Source organism: Anomaloglossus baeobatrachus, chromosome 8 (assembly GCF_048569485.1).
Source record: "Anomaloglossus baeobatrachus isolate aAnoBae1 chromosome 8, aAnoBae1.hap1, whole genome shotgun sequence".
In the NCBI taxonomy this organism is placed as follows: Eukaryota; Metazoa; Chordata; class Amphibia; order Anura; family Aromobatidae; genus Anomaloglossus; species Anomaloglossus baeobatrachus.
The window spans coordinates 38,755,674-38,772,447 of NC_134360.1; the positions used below are offsets into that span (position 1 = coordinate 38,755,674).

The following is a 16,774-nucleotide window of genomic DNA, read 5'->3' on the forward strand; positions in this document are numbered from 1 at the left end:
CTATGTACAAGAATATAACTACTATAATACTGCTCGTATGTACAAGAATATAACAACTATAATACTGCCGCTATGTACAAGAATATAACTACTATAATACTGCCCCCTATGTACTAGAATATAACTACTATAATACTGCCCCCTATGTACAAGAATATAACTACTATAATACTGCCCCCTATATACAAGAATATATCTACTATACTACTACCTCCTATGGAGAAGAATATAACTACTATAATACTGCCCCTTATGTATAAGAATATGACTACTATAATACTGCACATTTGAACTAGAAAATAATCACCTAAATATTGCATTAATCTAAAAGTCGCACCTGACTGTTTCCTCCCGTGCTCTCCTGCACCAGGCTCCGCGACATGGCTGTGCCAATAGTAAAACACTGGAAAAAGCTTCCAAAAGCATTACTTATCCCCAGAGCGATGAGCTCCTGCAATACAAACATAAAACATGCAGCTGTGATCACTAGTGTATGTTAGATCTCAATCTACTTATTCAGATGGATTGTATTGTAATTTTCAGATTTAAAGAGGGCCAATCACTATCTCAAAAGTTAAGTTGCATGCATGATACAACTTCACTGTATGCGGAGAGCTCCCCCTAGTGGCTGCTGCAAGGTGCAGTTATTCCTCTCTCTTTAGCAGAAGCACTCTGTTATAGAAGATCTCACCTGGTTACTGTCCACGTTGTAGCCATGTTTAACTGCAAACATCTTAACCAAAGAAACAGTAAAAGCATAGACAACCACGGCTATAGCAAAGGCATTGCCAACTACGCTGGCAAGAAGGTCAATTCTTGGTACACTAGGAGCTTTTAGCCTGTAAGCAGGGAGAAAAAAAAATATGTCTGATAAGAAACAATAGGATGTAGCCTTCTTAAGTGGTCATCAACATCTCTTCTGATAGTATTTTTGGCTATACATAGAGTGGTGTCCCTCCAATGTTTTGAGTCTTGTAGAATGGTTCCCACTATTACAAATATACTGGTGACCAATACTGCGCCACTTTTTTTTTTTAAAGCACTGGAGAGCCTTTGGATGCATACAGCCACCACTAGGGGGAGCCAAGGGCATAAATTCTATATAGCTGGTAATGACTTGGTGGGATATAATTTTGCACTCAGTGAGCTCCCTCTAGTGGTGGCTGCATCTTACAGCTATGATAATATCATGAACTGGTAAAAATCCAATGCCATGTTCCCTGCCTCTTTGGTAAGTAAACTGAATACACTGATCAGTAGTCTCTCATTGGGTTATGACTGGTATTGATGCACAGCTCCACTAATGTGAAGGAGGCTGAGCTCCAATGACAAACATAATCCTAACACAGGGGTGGTGCTGTTTTTTGGAAGAAAGCAGCCATCTGTCCTTACCCAGTTGGGATGTCTCCGACAATATTCACTTCATACAATTTGTTCAGATTTACGCCATATGATATACCAGTGGCAACAATTAGCTGAAAATAGAGACAAGTATCAGGAAGAGCATATATCCACTAGTGATAGGAGGAAAGATATTAGTGTGTAACCCTATGGGAGCTACTTATAGAGGAACCTCCTGCATATACCGAATAGAATTAAAAAAGGGTCATGAGTAGAGAGGAGCGAACCCAAACTGTAAGGCTCTGTGCGCACTAGTGCGTTTTACCCGCGGATTTACCCGTGGATTTGCCGCGGAAATTTCTTGGGAAATGTCTGCAATCTTTGTGCAGACATTTCCCAGCAAATTCTATGAGAAAAAAAAAAAAATAGCTGTGCGCACTGTGCGGATTTTTATCAAGAAATTTCCTTGAGAAGAATTTCTCGAGAAAATTTTTTGAGAAAATGAGCATGTCAATTCTTTTCCGCAGGTACCCTGCGGATTTCGGCAGTACAGCCTGCAAAATCCGCAGGGAACCACCCGCGGGAAAATTGCGGCAAATTCGCGGCTATTCCGCGGCTAATCCGCGGCAAATCCGCATGCGGATTTGGTGCGGATTTTTTCCGGAGGTCCGGAAATCTTTCACTCCCAGAAGTTTCTCAAGAAATTTTCTTGAGAAAATTCACATTTCTAGTGCGCACATAGCCTAAAGTTTGTAATTAATACTGAACACGGACTTTGCAGACAACCAGTGTCCGAGATCTGGTGCTTTACGTATGCTGACTACTTGACCAAGCATCGGTGTGCCCAGTGCTCAGACCAGTAGGAGCCGCTTGCAGTCTCTAAAATGACTCTCACTGGGGTAAAAACAACGTTTTCAGATGTAGTACACACCAATTAAAAAAAAAAAAAAAAAAAAAAAAAAAAAAAAAAGACCCCAAAAACTCGCCCTCTCCCGTAAATGCTCTGGTTATGCCGGTAGAGAGTCCAACTTCCCAATCAGTGACTTCCAATGGGGTTCGGGTTCCAGGATCAATTTCAGGTCAGGTCCGGGCCCTTAACTGAGCTTTTTCTAAAGTCCGGCTGAACTCAAACGTCAACGGATCCACTCACCTCTAATCATGGAGACCACAAGCATTTAATATTAGACCCTCTGCTTGTAGAAATAGGCGATGTATCAGTATGTAAATAAACATTTTTGTTTAAAAGGGACCCACTAAGAAGTTGATTACATGTACCTCCAGTTGGGAATCCCAGCAATCAGCTGCAATCTCTGATACAAGGTGTTCAGTTTTACTCACACTCATACAAGACTATGGGTACATGTGAAACATTGGACTGCACTTGGATGACATCCGAGTGCAGTCAGATATATGCAGAGAGAGAGAGAGAGAACACGGTGAAATCAATTTCTTCCTCTTCTCCCCATCTGTGATCAGATTCTCACATGCAAGAGAATCGGAGCATAGTTTTTGACGCTTGTCTTATACTCGCAGCAGGGTGTCATTAGCATATCACACCCGATGCTATACCCGAGGCTAAAGTGAATACTCTTGGGCATGGGTTAACAAAGCCCCTTTGCAGCCAAGATTGCAGGAATGTTCTAGCAAAATTAGGACTGTTAGTAAGTATGAAGAATCTGGGTAGTTAGACATATGGATAGATATTAGATAAGAAGACAGATAGAAACTCACCGTGATCAGCTCTATAGGTATTGGGATCCGTATCTTCGAGGCGTATTTCTCACTCAGAAATTTCACTGCCAACATGAAGATAATGGCAATGACTCCAGTGAGGAGGGATGCCACGTTGGTTTGTGGGATTTTGGCACAGAGACTCACAATGGTCTAGGAAAAGAAACAAATATTTTAGTCTTAACAAAATACACTGTTAAAATAAACTGGTAAATTCTAAAGAAGGGAATTTTGTTTACTTACCGTAAATTCCTTTTCTTCTAGCTCCAATTGGGAGACCCAGACAGTGGGTGTATAGCTACTGCCTCTGGAGGCCGCACAAAGAACTACACTTAAAAGTGTAAGGCCCCTCCCCTTCTGGCTATACACCCTCCCGTAGGAGTACGGATTCCTCAGTTTTAGTACCAAAGCAAGAAGGAGGAAAGCCAATAACAGTTTCAAAAACAAATTCAATCCGATAACAAGATCGGAGAACTTAAGAAACAACATGAACAACATGTGCACCCGAAAAACGAAACCCTAAGAACAAATAGGGCGGGTGCTGGGTCTCCCAATTGGAGCTAGAAGAAAAGGAATTTACGGTAAGTAAACAAAATTCCCTTCTTCTTTTTCGCTCCTAATTGGGAGACCCAGACAGTGGGACGTCCAAAAGCAGTCCCTGGGTGGGTAAAAAGATACCACATGAACGGGCTGTCAGACAGCCTCTTCCTACAGGTGGGCCACCGCCGCCTGAAGGACCTGTCTACCTAGGCTGGCATCTGCCGAAGCGTAGGTATGCACTTGATAGTGTTTGGTAAACGTGTGCAGACTCGACCAGGTAGCCGCCTGGCACACTTGCTGAGCCGTAGCCTGATGCCGCAATGCCCAGGACGCACCCACGGCTCTGGTAGAATGGGCCTTCAGTCCAGATGGAATCGGAAGCCCAGCAGAACGGTATGTGTGAAGAATTGGTTCCTTGATCCACCGCGCCAGGGTGGATTTGGAAGCTTGCGATCCCTTATGCTGACCAGCGACTAGGACAAAGAGCGCATCAGAACGGCGTAGAGACGCCGTGCGAGAAATGTAAATCCTGAGTGCTCTCACCAGGTCCAACAGATGTAAACCCTTTTCAAATTGGTGAACTGGATGCGGACACAAAGATGGCAAAGTGATATCCTGATTGAGATGAAAGGAAGAAACCACCTTGGGAGAAAACTCTGGAATTGGACGCAGTACTACCTTGTCTTGGTGAAACACCAGGAAGGGAGATTTGCAAGATAACGCCGCTAGCTCGGACACTCTTCGAAGAGACGTGACCGCCACAAGAAAAACTACCTTTTGTGAAAGCCGAGAAAGGGGAACCTCTTTCAAAGGCTCGAAAGGCGGCTTCTGGAGAGCAATGAGAACCTTGTTCAGATCCCAGGGTTCCAATGGCCGTCTGTAAGGAGGAACGATATGACAAACTCCTTGGAGAAACGTGCGTACTTTAGAAAGCCGTGCCAAGCGCTTCTGAAAGAATACGGATAGCGCGGAGACTTGACCCTTAAGCGAGCTAAGCGACAAACCTTTTTCCAACCCAGACTGCAGGAAGGAAAGAAAAATTGGCAATGCAAATGGCCAGGGAGAAAACCCTTGAGCCAAGCACCACGCTAAGAATATCTTCCACGTCCTGTGATAGATCTTAGCTGAGGATGGTTTTCTAGCCTGTCTCATTGTGGCAACAACTTCATGAGATAAACCTGAGGCCGCTAGGATCCAGGACTCAATGGCCACACAGTCAGGTTCAGGGCCGCAGAATTCAGATGGAAAAACGGCCCTTGAGACAGCAAATCTGGACGGTTTGGTAGTGTCCACGGTTGGCCTACCGTGAGATGCCACAGATCCGGGTACCACGACCTTCTTGGCCAATCTGGAGCGACGAGTATGGCTCGATGGCAGTCGGACTTGATTTTCCGGAGAACTCTGGGTAACAATGCTAGAGGTGGGAACACATAGGGGAGTCGGAATTGCGACCAATCCTGAACCAAGGCGTCTGCCGCCAGCGCTCGGTGATCGTGAGACCGTGCCATGAAAACTGGGACCTTGTTGTTGTGCCGTGACGCCATCAGATCGACGTCCGGCGTCCCCCAGCGGCAACAGATCTGCTGAAACACGTCCGGGTGAAGGGACCATTCTCCTGCGTCCATGCCCTGGCGACTGAGAAAGTCTGCTTCCCAGTTTTCCACGCCTGGGATGTGAACTGCGGATATGGTGGACGCTCTGCTTTCCACCCACGTCAAAATCCGCTGGACTTCTTGAAAAGCTTGGCGACTGCGTGTTCCCCCTTGGTGGTTGATGTACGCCACCGCCGTGGAATTGTCCGACTGAATCCGAATCTGCTTGCCTTCCAGCCATTGTTGGAAGGCTCGCAGGGCAAGATAGATTGCTCTGATTTCCAGAACATTGATCTGCAGGGTGGACTCTTCCTGAGTCCACGTCCCCTGAGCCCTGTGGTGGAGAAACACCGCTCCCCACCCTGATAGGCTCGCATCCGTCGTGACCACTGCCCAGGACGGGGGAAGGAACGACTTTCCCTGTGACAATGAGGTGGGGAGAAGCCACCAACGCAGAGAGTCCTTGGCAGTCTGAGAGAGGGAGACAGTCCTGTCGAGGGACGTCGATTTCCCATCCCATTGGCGTAGAATGTCCCATTGTAGAGGGCGCAGATGAAACTGCGCGAACGGGACTGCCTCCATTGCTGCTACCATCTTTCCTAGGAAATGCATGAGGCGCCTCAGTGAGTGCGACTGGCTCTGAAGGAGAGATTGCACTCCAGTCCGTAGCGAGCACTGCTTGTTCAGTGGAAGCCTCACTATCGCTGAGAGAGTATGAAACTCCATGCCAAGATAAGTCAGAGATTGGGTCGGGGTTAGATGAGACTTTGGAAAGTTGATAATCCACCCGAAACTCTGGAGAGTGTCTAGTGCCACCTTCAGACTGTGTTGGCATGCCTCTTGAGAGGGTGCCTATATAAGCAGGTCGTCTAGATACGGGATGACCGAGTGACCCTGCGAGTGCAGAACAGCTACTACTGCTGCCATGACTTTGGTGAAGACCCGGGGGGCTGTTGCCAGACCGAAAGGTAACGCTACGAACTGTAGGTGTTCGTCGTGTATGACGAAGCGTAGGAAACGCTGATGCTCTGGTGCAATCGGCACGTGGAGATACGCATCTTTGATATCTATTGATGCTAGAAAATCTCCTTGAGACATTGAGGCTATGACGGAGCGTAGGGATTCCATCCGGAACCTCCTGACTTTTACGTGTCTGTTGAGCAACTTTAGATCCAGGACGGGTCGATACGATCCGTCCTTTTTTGGGACCACAAACAGATTGGAGTAAAAACCGTGACCTTGTTCCTGAAGAGGGACGGAGGTCACCACTCCTTCCGCCTTTAGAGCGGCCACCGCCTGCAACAGAGCATCGGCTCGGTCTGGTGGTGGAGAAGTTCTGAAGAAACGAGTTGGCGGACGAGAACTGAACTCTATCCTGTACCCGTGAGACAGAATATCCCTCACCCAACGGTCTTTGACGCGTGACAGCCAAATGTCGCCAAAGTGGGAAAGCCTCCCACCGACCGCGGGTGTGGGAATCGGAGACCGCAAGTCAGGAGGACGCCGTCTTGGCAACGGTTCCTCCGGCTGTCCTTTTTGGGCGTGACTGAGACCTCCAAGAATCTGAGCGTCTCTGGTCTTTTTGAGTCTTTTTTGACGAGGCGAATTGGGACCTGCCCGGTCCTCGAAAGGACCGATAACCAGACTGACCCTTCCTCTGTTGGGGTTTGTTTTGTCTGTGTTGCGGTAAGGATGAGTCCTTACCCTTGGAGTGTTTGATGATTTCATCCAAACGCTCTCCAAACAATCGGTCACGAGAAAAAGGCAAATTGGTTAAGCACTTCTTGGAATGAGAATCTGCTTTCCAATGTCTCAACCACAGGGCCCTACGCAAAACAACGGAGTTGGCTGACGCCACTGCCGTGCGGCTTGTAGCGTCAAGAACAGCATTAATCGCGTACGACGCGAATGCCGCCATTTGCGAGGTCAATGGTGCTACCTGCGGGGCAAATGCACGTGTGACTGAGTCGACTCGCGCAAGCCCGGCTGAGATAGCTTGGAGTGCCCATACGGCCGCAAAAGAAGGCGCTAATGACGCTCCAATCGCTTCATAGATGGATTTCAGCCAGAGCTCCATCTGCCTGTCAGTGGCATCTTTAAGTGCCGCTCCATCTTCAACTGCAACCAAGGATCTAGCTGCAAGCCTGGAAATTGGAGGATCCACTTTTGGACACTGGGTCCAACCCTTGACCACCTCAGGGGGAAAAGGGTAGCGTGTATCTTTAAGCCGTTTAGGAAAACGCCTTTCAGGATAAGCGTGGGGTTTCTGGATTGCGTCTCTAAAGTCAGCGTGGTCCAGAAAAGTGCTTAATGTACGCTTAGGGTATCTGAAATGGATTCTCTCGTGCTGCGAAGCTGACTCCTCTACAAGAGGAGCTGGTGGGGAAATATTTAACATCTTATTGATGTTAAATATAAGATCATTAACTATGGCGTCACCATCTGGTGTATCTAGATTGAGAGCGGTCCCAGGATCAGAATCCTGATCAGTTACGTCCGCCTCATCACCCATAGATTCATCTCGCTGGGATCCTGACCATTGAGATGAATGTGAAGGCCCGTCATAGCGAGCCCGCTTAGGCTGCCCGGGGCCATCGTCCGAGTCAGAGTCTTCACCCTGAGGTGTAGATGCCCGTCCCGGAGCTTGGAGCTGAGGGGGACCAGGGGGCAATGATTGCACAGTGTCCGTGGCCTGAAGTACAGGCCTAGCTCGCAATGTGTCAAGAATTTGTGACATAGTGAGAGACATTCTGTCAGCAAAAGCTGCAAACTCAGTTCCTGTCACCTGGACAGCATTCACAGGTGGTACACCCTGGGTCACGTCCAGCAGAGGTCCCGACTGTGCAAGCGCCGCAGGGGCCGAGCACTGCACACAATGGGGGTCCGTGGAGCCTGCCGGTAGAAAAGTCCCACATGCGGTGCAGGAAGCATATAATGTCTGTGCCTTGGCACCCTTGCGTTTTACGGACGACATGCTGCTGGCTCTCTGCAATGTGAGAGAGTCTATAGCCAAAGGGCGACCAGCGCTATGCAATACAAAGTATTTGTAGAAACAAAATACTAAGAATACTACTGGCACAAGAGGGGGTGAGCCCTGAGGGCTGCTTACCGCCCGCTGAATAGCGGGTAAGAGGCGCAGAATTCCTTGTCTGGGTCTCCCCGGCTCCCCTCTGCAGCTCAGCGTGTCAGCAGGAATGGCTGCCGGCGTCTGTGGAGAGGGGCGGTCCGTGGGAGTTCCGAAACAAAAGTGCGGGAAACAGTGTCCCCTCTGTGCCTATTGTGAGGGCTGGAGTATGTAAAAACGACTCCAGCCCTCAGCGCTGATGCACTGACCAGCGTCCCGCCCCTCTCCTGACTGGCAGGTCTGGGGGCGGGAACGAACGGAAGCAGGCCGCAAAAGCCGGGGACTCGAGTTATCAGCGCGGCCGCCGTAAAAGCGCGGGCCGCGCTGAAGTCCCCGGCGCACCACAAGTGCCAGCCGCGCCGCAGTCCCAGCGGCCGGCGTGACCGTTCCCAGAAGTGGCCAGCGTCCCGCCCCTCTCCTGACTGGCAGGTCTGGGGGCGGGAACGAACGGAAGCAGGCCGCAAAAGCCGGGGACTCGAGTTATCAGCGCGGCCGCCGTAAAAGCGCGGGCCGCGCTGAAGTCCCCGGCGCACCACAAGTGCCAGCCGCGCCGCAGTCCCAGCGGCCGGCGTGACCGTTCCCAGAAGTGGCCAGCGTCCCGCCCCTCTCCTGACTGGCAGGTCTGGGGGCGGGAACGAACGGAAGCAGGCCGCAAAAGCCGGGGACTCGAGTTATCAGCGCGGCCGCCGTAAAAGCGCGGGCCGCGCTGAAGTCCCCGGCGCACCACAAGTGCCAGCCGCGCCGCAGTCCCGATTCCTAGAAGTGTGCCTGCTTCAGCGAAGCTGAATGAGGCCATGGCACAAGCGCCGTAGCGCTGATGTCCCCCGGCGCACTACAACACCCAGCATGCTGCGGTGTGAGCGCCAAATGCACGGGGATACAGAGTACCTTGAGGAAGCAGGGCCATGTCCCTGATGTACTCCGCTCCATCCAGCATCTTCTCCAGGGGCTGTAGATGGAGCACGGTCTCAGTGCCTGGAGACCAGTAAATCCCACTTCACCCAGAGCCCTGTAAAAAGGGATGGGGAAGGAATCAGCATGTGGGCTCCTGCCGCCGTACCCGCAATGGGTACCTCAACCTTACAAACACCTCCGACATACAGTGGGGTGAGAAGGGAGCATGCTGGGAGCCCTGTATGGGCCCTCTTTTCTTCCATCCGACATAGTCAGCAGCTGCTGCTGACTAAAAACAATGGAGCTATGCGTGCGTGTCTGACCTCCTGCGCACAAAGCTAAAACTGAGGAATCCGTACTCCTACGGGAGGGTGTATAGCCAGAAGGGGAGGGGCCTTACACTTTTAAGTGTAGTTCTTTGTGCGGCCTCCAGAGGCAGTAGCTATACACCCACTGTCTGGGTCTCCCAATTAGGAGCGAAAAAGAAAATACGTTTTCTGTCTCAAAATTTGATCAATTTGTAAAAAAAAAACAAAAACTAAATTCCAGCTGTCATTTTTCCAAAGGAGATTGAATAATGAAGAAGAAGCAACTTATGGGGACCCGCCTTACATTTCTTTTAAAAATGTTGCATGATTTATCCTATGTATTCTTACATAAATCAGAGACAAAGGGTGGCTCCGCTGACTTATCTCCACACCTAGGATGCTTTTCAGCTGAGACACGGTCACGTGCAGGGCAGCTGCGGTGGTGTAGCCTCGAACCAGGGGCTCAGAGAGGTAGGTTACTACAAAACCAAACTGTACCAGTCCCAACAAGATCTGTAAATATAAGATATATTGCTAGAATATATTCTTGTACATAGGGGGAAGCATTATAGTAGTTATATTCTTGTACATAGTGGCAGTATTATAGTAGTTATATTCTTGTACATAGTGGCAGTATTATAGTAGTTATATTCTTGTATATAGGGGGCAGTATTATAGTAGTTATATTCTTGTACATAGGACCAGTATTATAGTAGTTATATTCTTATACATAGTGGCAGTATTATAGTAGTTATATGCTTGTACATAGGGGTAGTATTATAGTAGTTATATTCTTGTACATAGGGGGCAGTATTATAGTAGTTATATTCTTGTACATAGGGGGCAGCATTATAGTAGTTATATTCTTGTAAATAGGGGGCAGTATTATAGTAGTTATATTCTTGCACATAGAGGGCAGCGTTATAGTAGTTATATTCTTGTACATACAGTATGGGAAGAATGATAGCAGTTATAATTTCAGCAAACTGATCTTTTATTATATCCGGAATCATATACACTTTGTTCCAGTTTCACAATATTTAGATTTCATTCTCAAGGCAATGAGGACAGATGTCAGAAAGTCTAGAACTATATAATTTTGTGGTTCTGATGACCAGACACCATTATGCACTCAAACGACTTAATAGCGAGACCTAATAAATACATAAAATCTTTCATTTTCAGCAGGTTAGTGGGTTTCCAAGCAATACTGGTTTTATTTATATTTTTTAATCTATACTCTCTAGAATAATGAAGAAGAGATATAAAAACCTTACCTGAAAAATACCAACCAATAATGTTAAGGCTGTTGCCACCTGAATCCTGGCAGCATCTCTGGCAACGGTGTCAAGAACCAATGATTCATTCACTGGTATCATAAAGTCATCTGATGGCGCCAATGACTCTGTGACACTTCCTACCATCACGGAGATAACAGCAAAAGTGCCTAATGTGAAAAAAAAAAAAAGAAAGAAGCGTTTAATGTGTTGGATCATAGATTTTATTATACTAATTTATTTATCTTATCGTTACACTGGGTCGGCGTGCCCTCCAGAGTGCGTTTGGCGATATATCTACTCGGTTTCTCTTTCAATGTCTAGAATTTTACGCCTTCCTGAACCAATGACATATCCCCCCACATAATTGAACATGCCCAAAATATTCCATTTATGGACCATTGATAAACCGAGCAATGGCTGGAGGACGGGGAGAAAGTAGATTGTATTTCCACTTTGTTCTCTGAGATTTGTACACACACTGTTTATTACACATAGATTTACCTGGAGAAATGTGCCGCGATGTGCCAAAGATAGTGTATAGGATTACAGGATAAAATGATGAATATAAGCCTAAAACTGGGGGGACGCCGGACAAAAGAGCATACGCCAGACCTACAGGGATAAAATGACAAAGTTAGCAGGAAGAACAGCAGAAATAATCTATAGTTTTCTCCAGTTTCCTAAGGCCCCTAGAAAACGTGAAGCTGGGGCCATAGACTAAATACTAAAGAAGGGAATTTTGTTTACTTACCGTAAATTCCTTTTCTTCTAGCTCCAATTGGGAGACCCAGACAATTGGGTGTATAGCTACTGCCTCCGGAGGCCGCACAAAGTACTACACTTAAAAGTGTAAGGCCCCTCCCCTTCTGGCTATACACCCTCCCGTAGGAGTACGGATTCCTCAGTTTTAGTACCAAAGCAAGAAGGAGGAAAGCCAATAACAGTTTCAAAAACAAATTCAATCCGATAACAAGATCGGAGAACTTAAGAAACAACATGAACAACATGTGCACCCGAAAAACGAAACCCTAAGAACAATAGGGCGGGTGCTGGGTCTCCCAATTGGAGCTAGAAGAAAAGGAATTTACGGTAAGTAAACAAAATTCCCTTCTTCTTTTTCGCTCCTAATTGGGAGACCCAGACAATTGGGACGTCCAAAAGCAGTCCCTGGGTGGGTAAAAAGATACCACATGAACGGGCTGTCAGGCAGCCCTTTCCTACAGGTGGGCCACCGCCGCCTGAAGGACCTGTCTACCTAGGCTGGCATCTGCCGAAGCGTAGGTATGCACTTGATAGTGTTTGGTAAACGTGTGCAGACTCGACCAGGTAGCCGCCTGGCACACCTGCTGAGCCGTAGCCTGATGCCGCAATGCCCAGGACGCACCCACGGCTCTGGTAGAATGGGCCTTCAGTCCAGATGGAATCGGAAGCCCAGCAGAACGGTATGTGTGAAGAATTGGTTCCTTGATCCACCGCGCCAGGGTGGATTTGGAAGCTTGCGATCCCTTATGCTGACCAGCGACTAGGACAAAGAGCGCATCAGAACGGCGCATAGGCGCCGTGCGAGAAATGTAAATCCTGAGTGCTCTCACCAGGTCCAACAGATGTAAACCTTTTTCAAATTGGTGAACTGGATGCGGACACAAAGATGGCAAAGTGATATCCTGATTGAGATGAAAGGAAGAAACCACCTTGGGAGAAAACTCTGGAATTGGACGCAGTACTACCTTGTCTTGGTGAAACACCAGGAAGGGAGATTTGCAAGATAACGCCGCTAGCTCGGACACTCTACGAAGAGACGTGACCGCCACAAGAAAAACCACTTTTTGTGAAAGCCGAGAAAGGGAAACCTCTTTCAAAGGCTCGAAAGGCGGCTTCTGGAGAGCAATGAGAACCTTGTTTAGATCCCAGGGTTCCAATGGCCGTCTGTAAGGAGGAACGATATGACAAACTCCTTGGAGAAACGTGCGTACTTTAGAAAGCCGTGCCAAGCGCTTCTGAAAGAATACGGATAGTGCGGAGACTTGACCCTTAAGAGAGCTAAGCGACAAACCTTTTTCCAACCCAGACTGCAGGAAGGAAAGAAAAATTGGCAATGCAAATGGCCAGGGAGAAACCCTCTGAGCCGAGCACCAAGCTAAGAAGATCTTCCACGTCCTGTGATAGATCTTAGCTGAGGATGGTTTTCTAGCCTGTCTCATTGTGGCAACTACTTCATGAGATAAACCTGAGGCCGCTAGGATCCAGGACTCAATGGCCACACAGTCAGGTTCAGGGCCGCAGAATTCAGATGGAAAAACGGCCCTTGAGACAGCAAATCTGGACGGTCTGGTAGTGCCCATGGTTGGCCTACCGTGAGATGCCACAGATCCGGGTACCACGACCTTCTTGGCCAGTCTGGAGCGACGAGAATGGCTCGATGGCAGTCGGACCTGATTTTCCGGAGAACTCTGGGCAACAATGCTAGAGGTGGGAACACATAGGGTAGTCGGAATTGCGACCAATCCTGAACCAAGGCGTCTGCCGCCAGCGCTCGGTGATCGTGAGACCGTGCCATGAAAACTGGGACCTTGTTGTTGTGCCGTGACGCCATCAGATCGACGTCCGGCGTCCCCCAGCGGCAACAGATCTGCTGAAACACGTCCGGGTGAAGGGACCATTCCCCTGCGTCCATGCCCTGGCGACTGAGAAAGTCTGCTTCCCAGTTTTCCACGCCTGGGATGTGAACTGCGGATATGGTGGACGCTTTGCTTTCCACCCACGTCAAAATCCGCCGGACTTCTTGAAAGGCTTGGCGACTGCGTGTTCCCCCTTGGTGGTTGATGTACGCCACCGCCGTGGAATTGTCCGACTGAATCCGAATCTGCTTGCCTTCCAGCCATTGTTGGAAGGCTCGCAGAGCAAGATAGACTGCTCTGATTTCCAGAACATTGATCTGCAGGGTGGACTCTTCCTGAGTCCACGTCCCCTGAGCCCTGTGGTGGAGAAACACCGCTCCCCACCCTGATAGGCTCGCATCCGTCGTGACCACTGCCCAGGATGGGGGTAGGAACGACTTTCCCTGTGACAATGAGGTGGGGAGAAGCCACCAATGCAGAGAGTCCTTGGCAGTCTGAGAGAGGGAGACAGTCCTGTCGAGGGACGTCGACTTCCCATCCCATTGGCGTAGAATGTCCCATTGTAGAGGGCGCAGATGAAACTGCGCGAACGGTACCGCCTCCATTGCTGCTACCATCTTTCCTAGGAAATGCATGAGGCGCCTCAGTGAGTGTGACTGGCTCTGAAGGAGAGATTGCACTCCTATCCGCAGCGAACACTGCTTGTCCAGTGGAAGCTTCACTATCGCTGAGAGAGTATGAAACTCCATGCCAAGATAAGTCAGTGATTGGGTCGGGGTTAGATGAGACTTTGGAAAGTTGATAATCCACCCGAAACTCTGGAGAGTGTCTAGTGCCACTTTCAGACTGTGTTGGCATGCCTCTTGAGAGGGTGCCTTTATAAGCAGGTCGTCTAGATACGGGATGACCGAGTGACCTTGCGAGTGCAGGACAGCTACTACTGCTGCCATGACCTTGGTGAAGACCCGGGGGGCTGTTGCCAGACCGAAAGGTAACGCTACGAACTGCAGGTGTTCGTCGTGTATGACGAAGCGTAGGAAACGCTGATGCTCTGGCGCAATCGGCACGTGGAGATACGCATCTTTGATGTCTATTGATGCTAGAAAATCTCCTTGAGACATTGAGGCTATGACGGAGCGTAGGGATTCCATCCGGAACCTCCTGACTTTTACGTGTCTGTTGAGCAACTTTAGATCCAGGACGGGTCGATACGATCCGTCCTTTTTTGGGACCACAAACAGATTGGAGTAAAAACCGTGACCTTGTTCCTGAAGAGGGACGGAGGTCACCACTCCTTCCGCCTTTAGAGCGGCCACCGCCTGCAACAGAGCATCGGCTCGGTCTGGTGGTGGAGAAGTTCTGAAGAAACGAGTTGGCGGACGAGAACTGAACTCTATCCTGTACCCGTGAGACAGAATATCCCTCACCCAACGGTCTTTGACGCGTGACAGCCAAATGTCGCCAAAGTGGGAAAGCCTCCCACCGACCGAGGGTGTGGGAATCGGAGACTGCAAGTCATGAGGACGCCGTCTTGGCAACGGTTCCTCCGGCTGTCTTTTTTGGGCGTGACTGAGACCTCCAAGAATCTGAGCGTCTCTGATCTTTTTGAGTCTTTTTTGACGAGGAAAATTGGGACCTGCCCGGTCCTCGAAAGGACCGATAACCAGACTGACCCCTCCTCTGTTGGGGTTTGTTTTGTCTGTGTTGCGGTAAGGATGAGTCCTTACCCTTGGAGTGTTTGATGATTTCATCCAAACGCTCTCCAAACAATCGGTCACGAGAAAAAGGCAAATTGGTTAAGCACTTCTTGGAATGAGAATCTGCCTTCCAATGTCTCAACCACAGGGCCCTACGCAAAACAACGGAGTTGGCTGACGCCACTGCCGTACGGCTTGTAGCGTCAAGAACAGCATTAATCGCGTACGACGCGAATGCCGCCATTTGCGAGGTCAATGGTGCTACCTGCGGGGCAAATGCACGTGTGACTGAGTCGACTTGCACAAGCCCGGCTGAGATAGCTTGGAGTGCCCATACGGCAGCAAAAGATGGCGCTAACGACGCTCCAATAGCTTCATAGATGGATTTCAGCCAGAGCTCCATCTGCCTGTCAGTGGCATCTTTAAGTGCCGCTCCATCTTCAACTGCAACCAAGGATCTAGCTGCAAGCCTGGAAATTGGAGGATCCACTTTTGGACACTGGGTCCAACCCTTGACCACCTCAGGGGGAAAAGGATAGCGTGTATCTTTAAGCCGTTTAGAAAAACGCCTTTCCGGATAAGCGTGGGGTTTCTGGATTGCGTCTCTAAAGTCAGCGTGGTCCAGAAAAGTGCTTAATGTACGCTTGGGATATCTGAAATGGATTCTCTCGTGCTGCGAAGCTGACTCCTCTACCAGAGGAGCTGGTGGAGAAATATTTAACATCTTATTGATGGATGCTATAAGATCATTAACTATGGCATCACCATCTGGTGTATCTAGATTGAGAGCGGTCCCAGGATCAGAATCCTGATCAGTTACGTCCGCCTCATCACCCATAGATTCATCTCGCTGGGATCCTGACCATTGAGATGAATGTGAAGGCCTCTCATAGCGAGCCCGCTTAGGTTGCCTGGGACCATCGTCCGAGTCAGAGTCTTCACCCTGAGGTGTATGTGCCCGTCCCGGAGCTTGGAAGGAATTCAGCTGAGGGGGACCAGGGGGCAATGATTGCACAGTGTCCGTGGCCTGAAGTACAGGCCTAGCCCGCAATGTGTCAAGAATTTGTGACATAGTGAGAGACATTCTGTCAGCAAAAGCTGTAAACTCAGTTCCTGTCACTTGGACAGCATTCACAGGTGGTACACCCTGGGTCACGTCCAGCGGAGGTCCCGGCTGTGCAAGTGCCACAGGGGCCGAGCACTGCACACAATGGGGGTCATTGGAGCCTGCCGGTAGAAAAGTCCCACATGCGGTACAGGAAGCATATAATGTCTGACCCTTGCGTTTTGTGGACGACATGCTGTTGGCTCTCTGCAATGTGAGAGAGTCTATAGCCAAAAGGCGACCAGCGCTATGCAGTACAAAGTATTTGCAGGAACAAAATACTAAGATTACTACTGGCACAAGAGGGGGTGAGCCCGGAGGGCTGCTTACCGCCCGCTGAATAGCGGGTAAGAGGCGCAGAATTCCTTGTCTGGGTCTCCCCGGCTCCCCTCTGCAGCTCAGCGTGTCAGCAGGAATGGCTGCCGGCGTCTGTGGAGAGGGGCGGCCCGTGGGAGTTCCCAAACAAAAGTGCGGGAAACAGTGTCCCCTCTGTGCCTATTGTGAGGGCTGGAGTATGTAAAAACGACTCCAGCCCTCAGCGCTG

At 49.2% G+C, this 16,774-nt stretch overlaps 1 protein-coding gene across 1 annotated transcript in view; it reads right to left on the bottom strand.

Moving 5' to 3' along the window:
- Positions 1–16,774, bottom strand: part of LOC142249683 (solute carrier family 26 member 6-like) — a 52,521-nt gene that overhangs the window by 19,260 nt on the left and 16,487 nt on the right. Inside the window, exons 4-10 of the mRNA XM_075321487.1 lie at positions 11,312–11,422; positions 10,808–10,977; positions 9,879–10,043; positions 3,073–3,225; positions 1,393–1,475; positions 692–839; positions 338–451 (exon numbers count right to left, since the gene is read on the bottom strand). Coding sequence (XP_075177602.1) covers positions 338–451; positions 692–839; positions 1,393–1,475; positions 3,073–3,225; positions 9,879–10,043; positions 10,808–10,977; positions 11,312–11,422 — 944 coding nt within the window. The remainder of the gene's footprint in view (positions 1–337; positions 452–691; positions 840–1,392; positions 1,476–3,072; positions 3,226–9,878; positions 10,044–10,807; positions 10,978–11,311; positions 11,423–16,774) is intronic.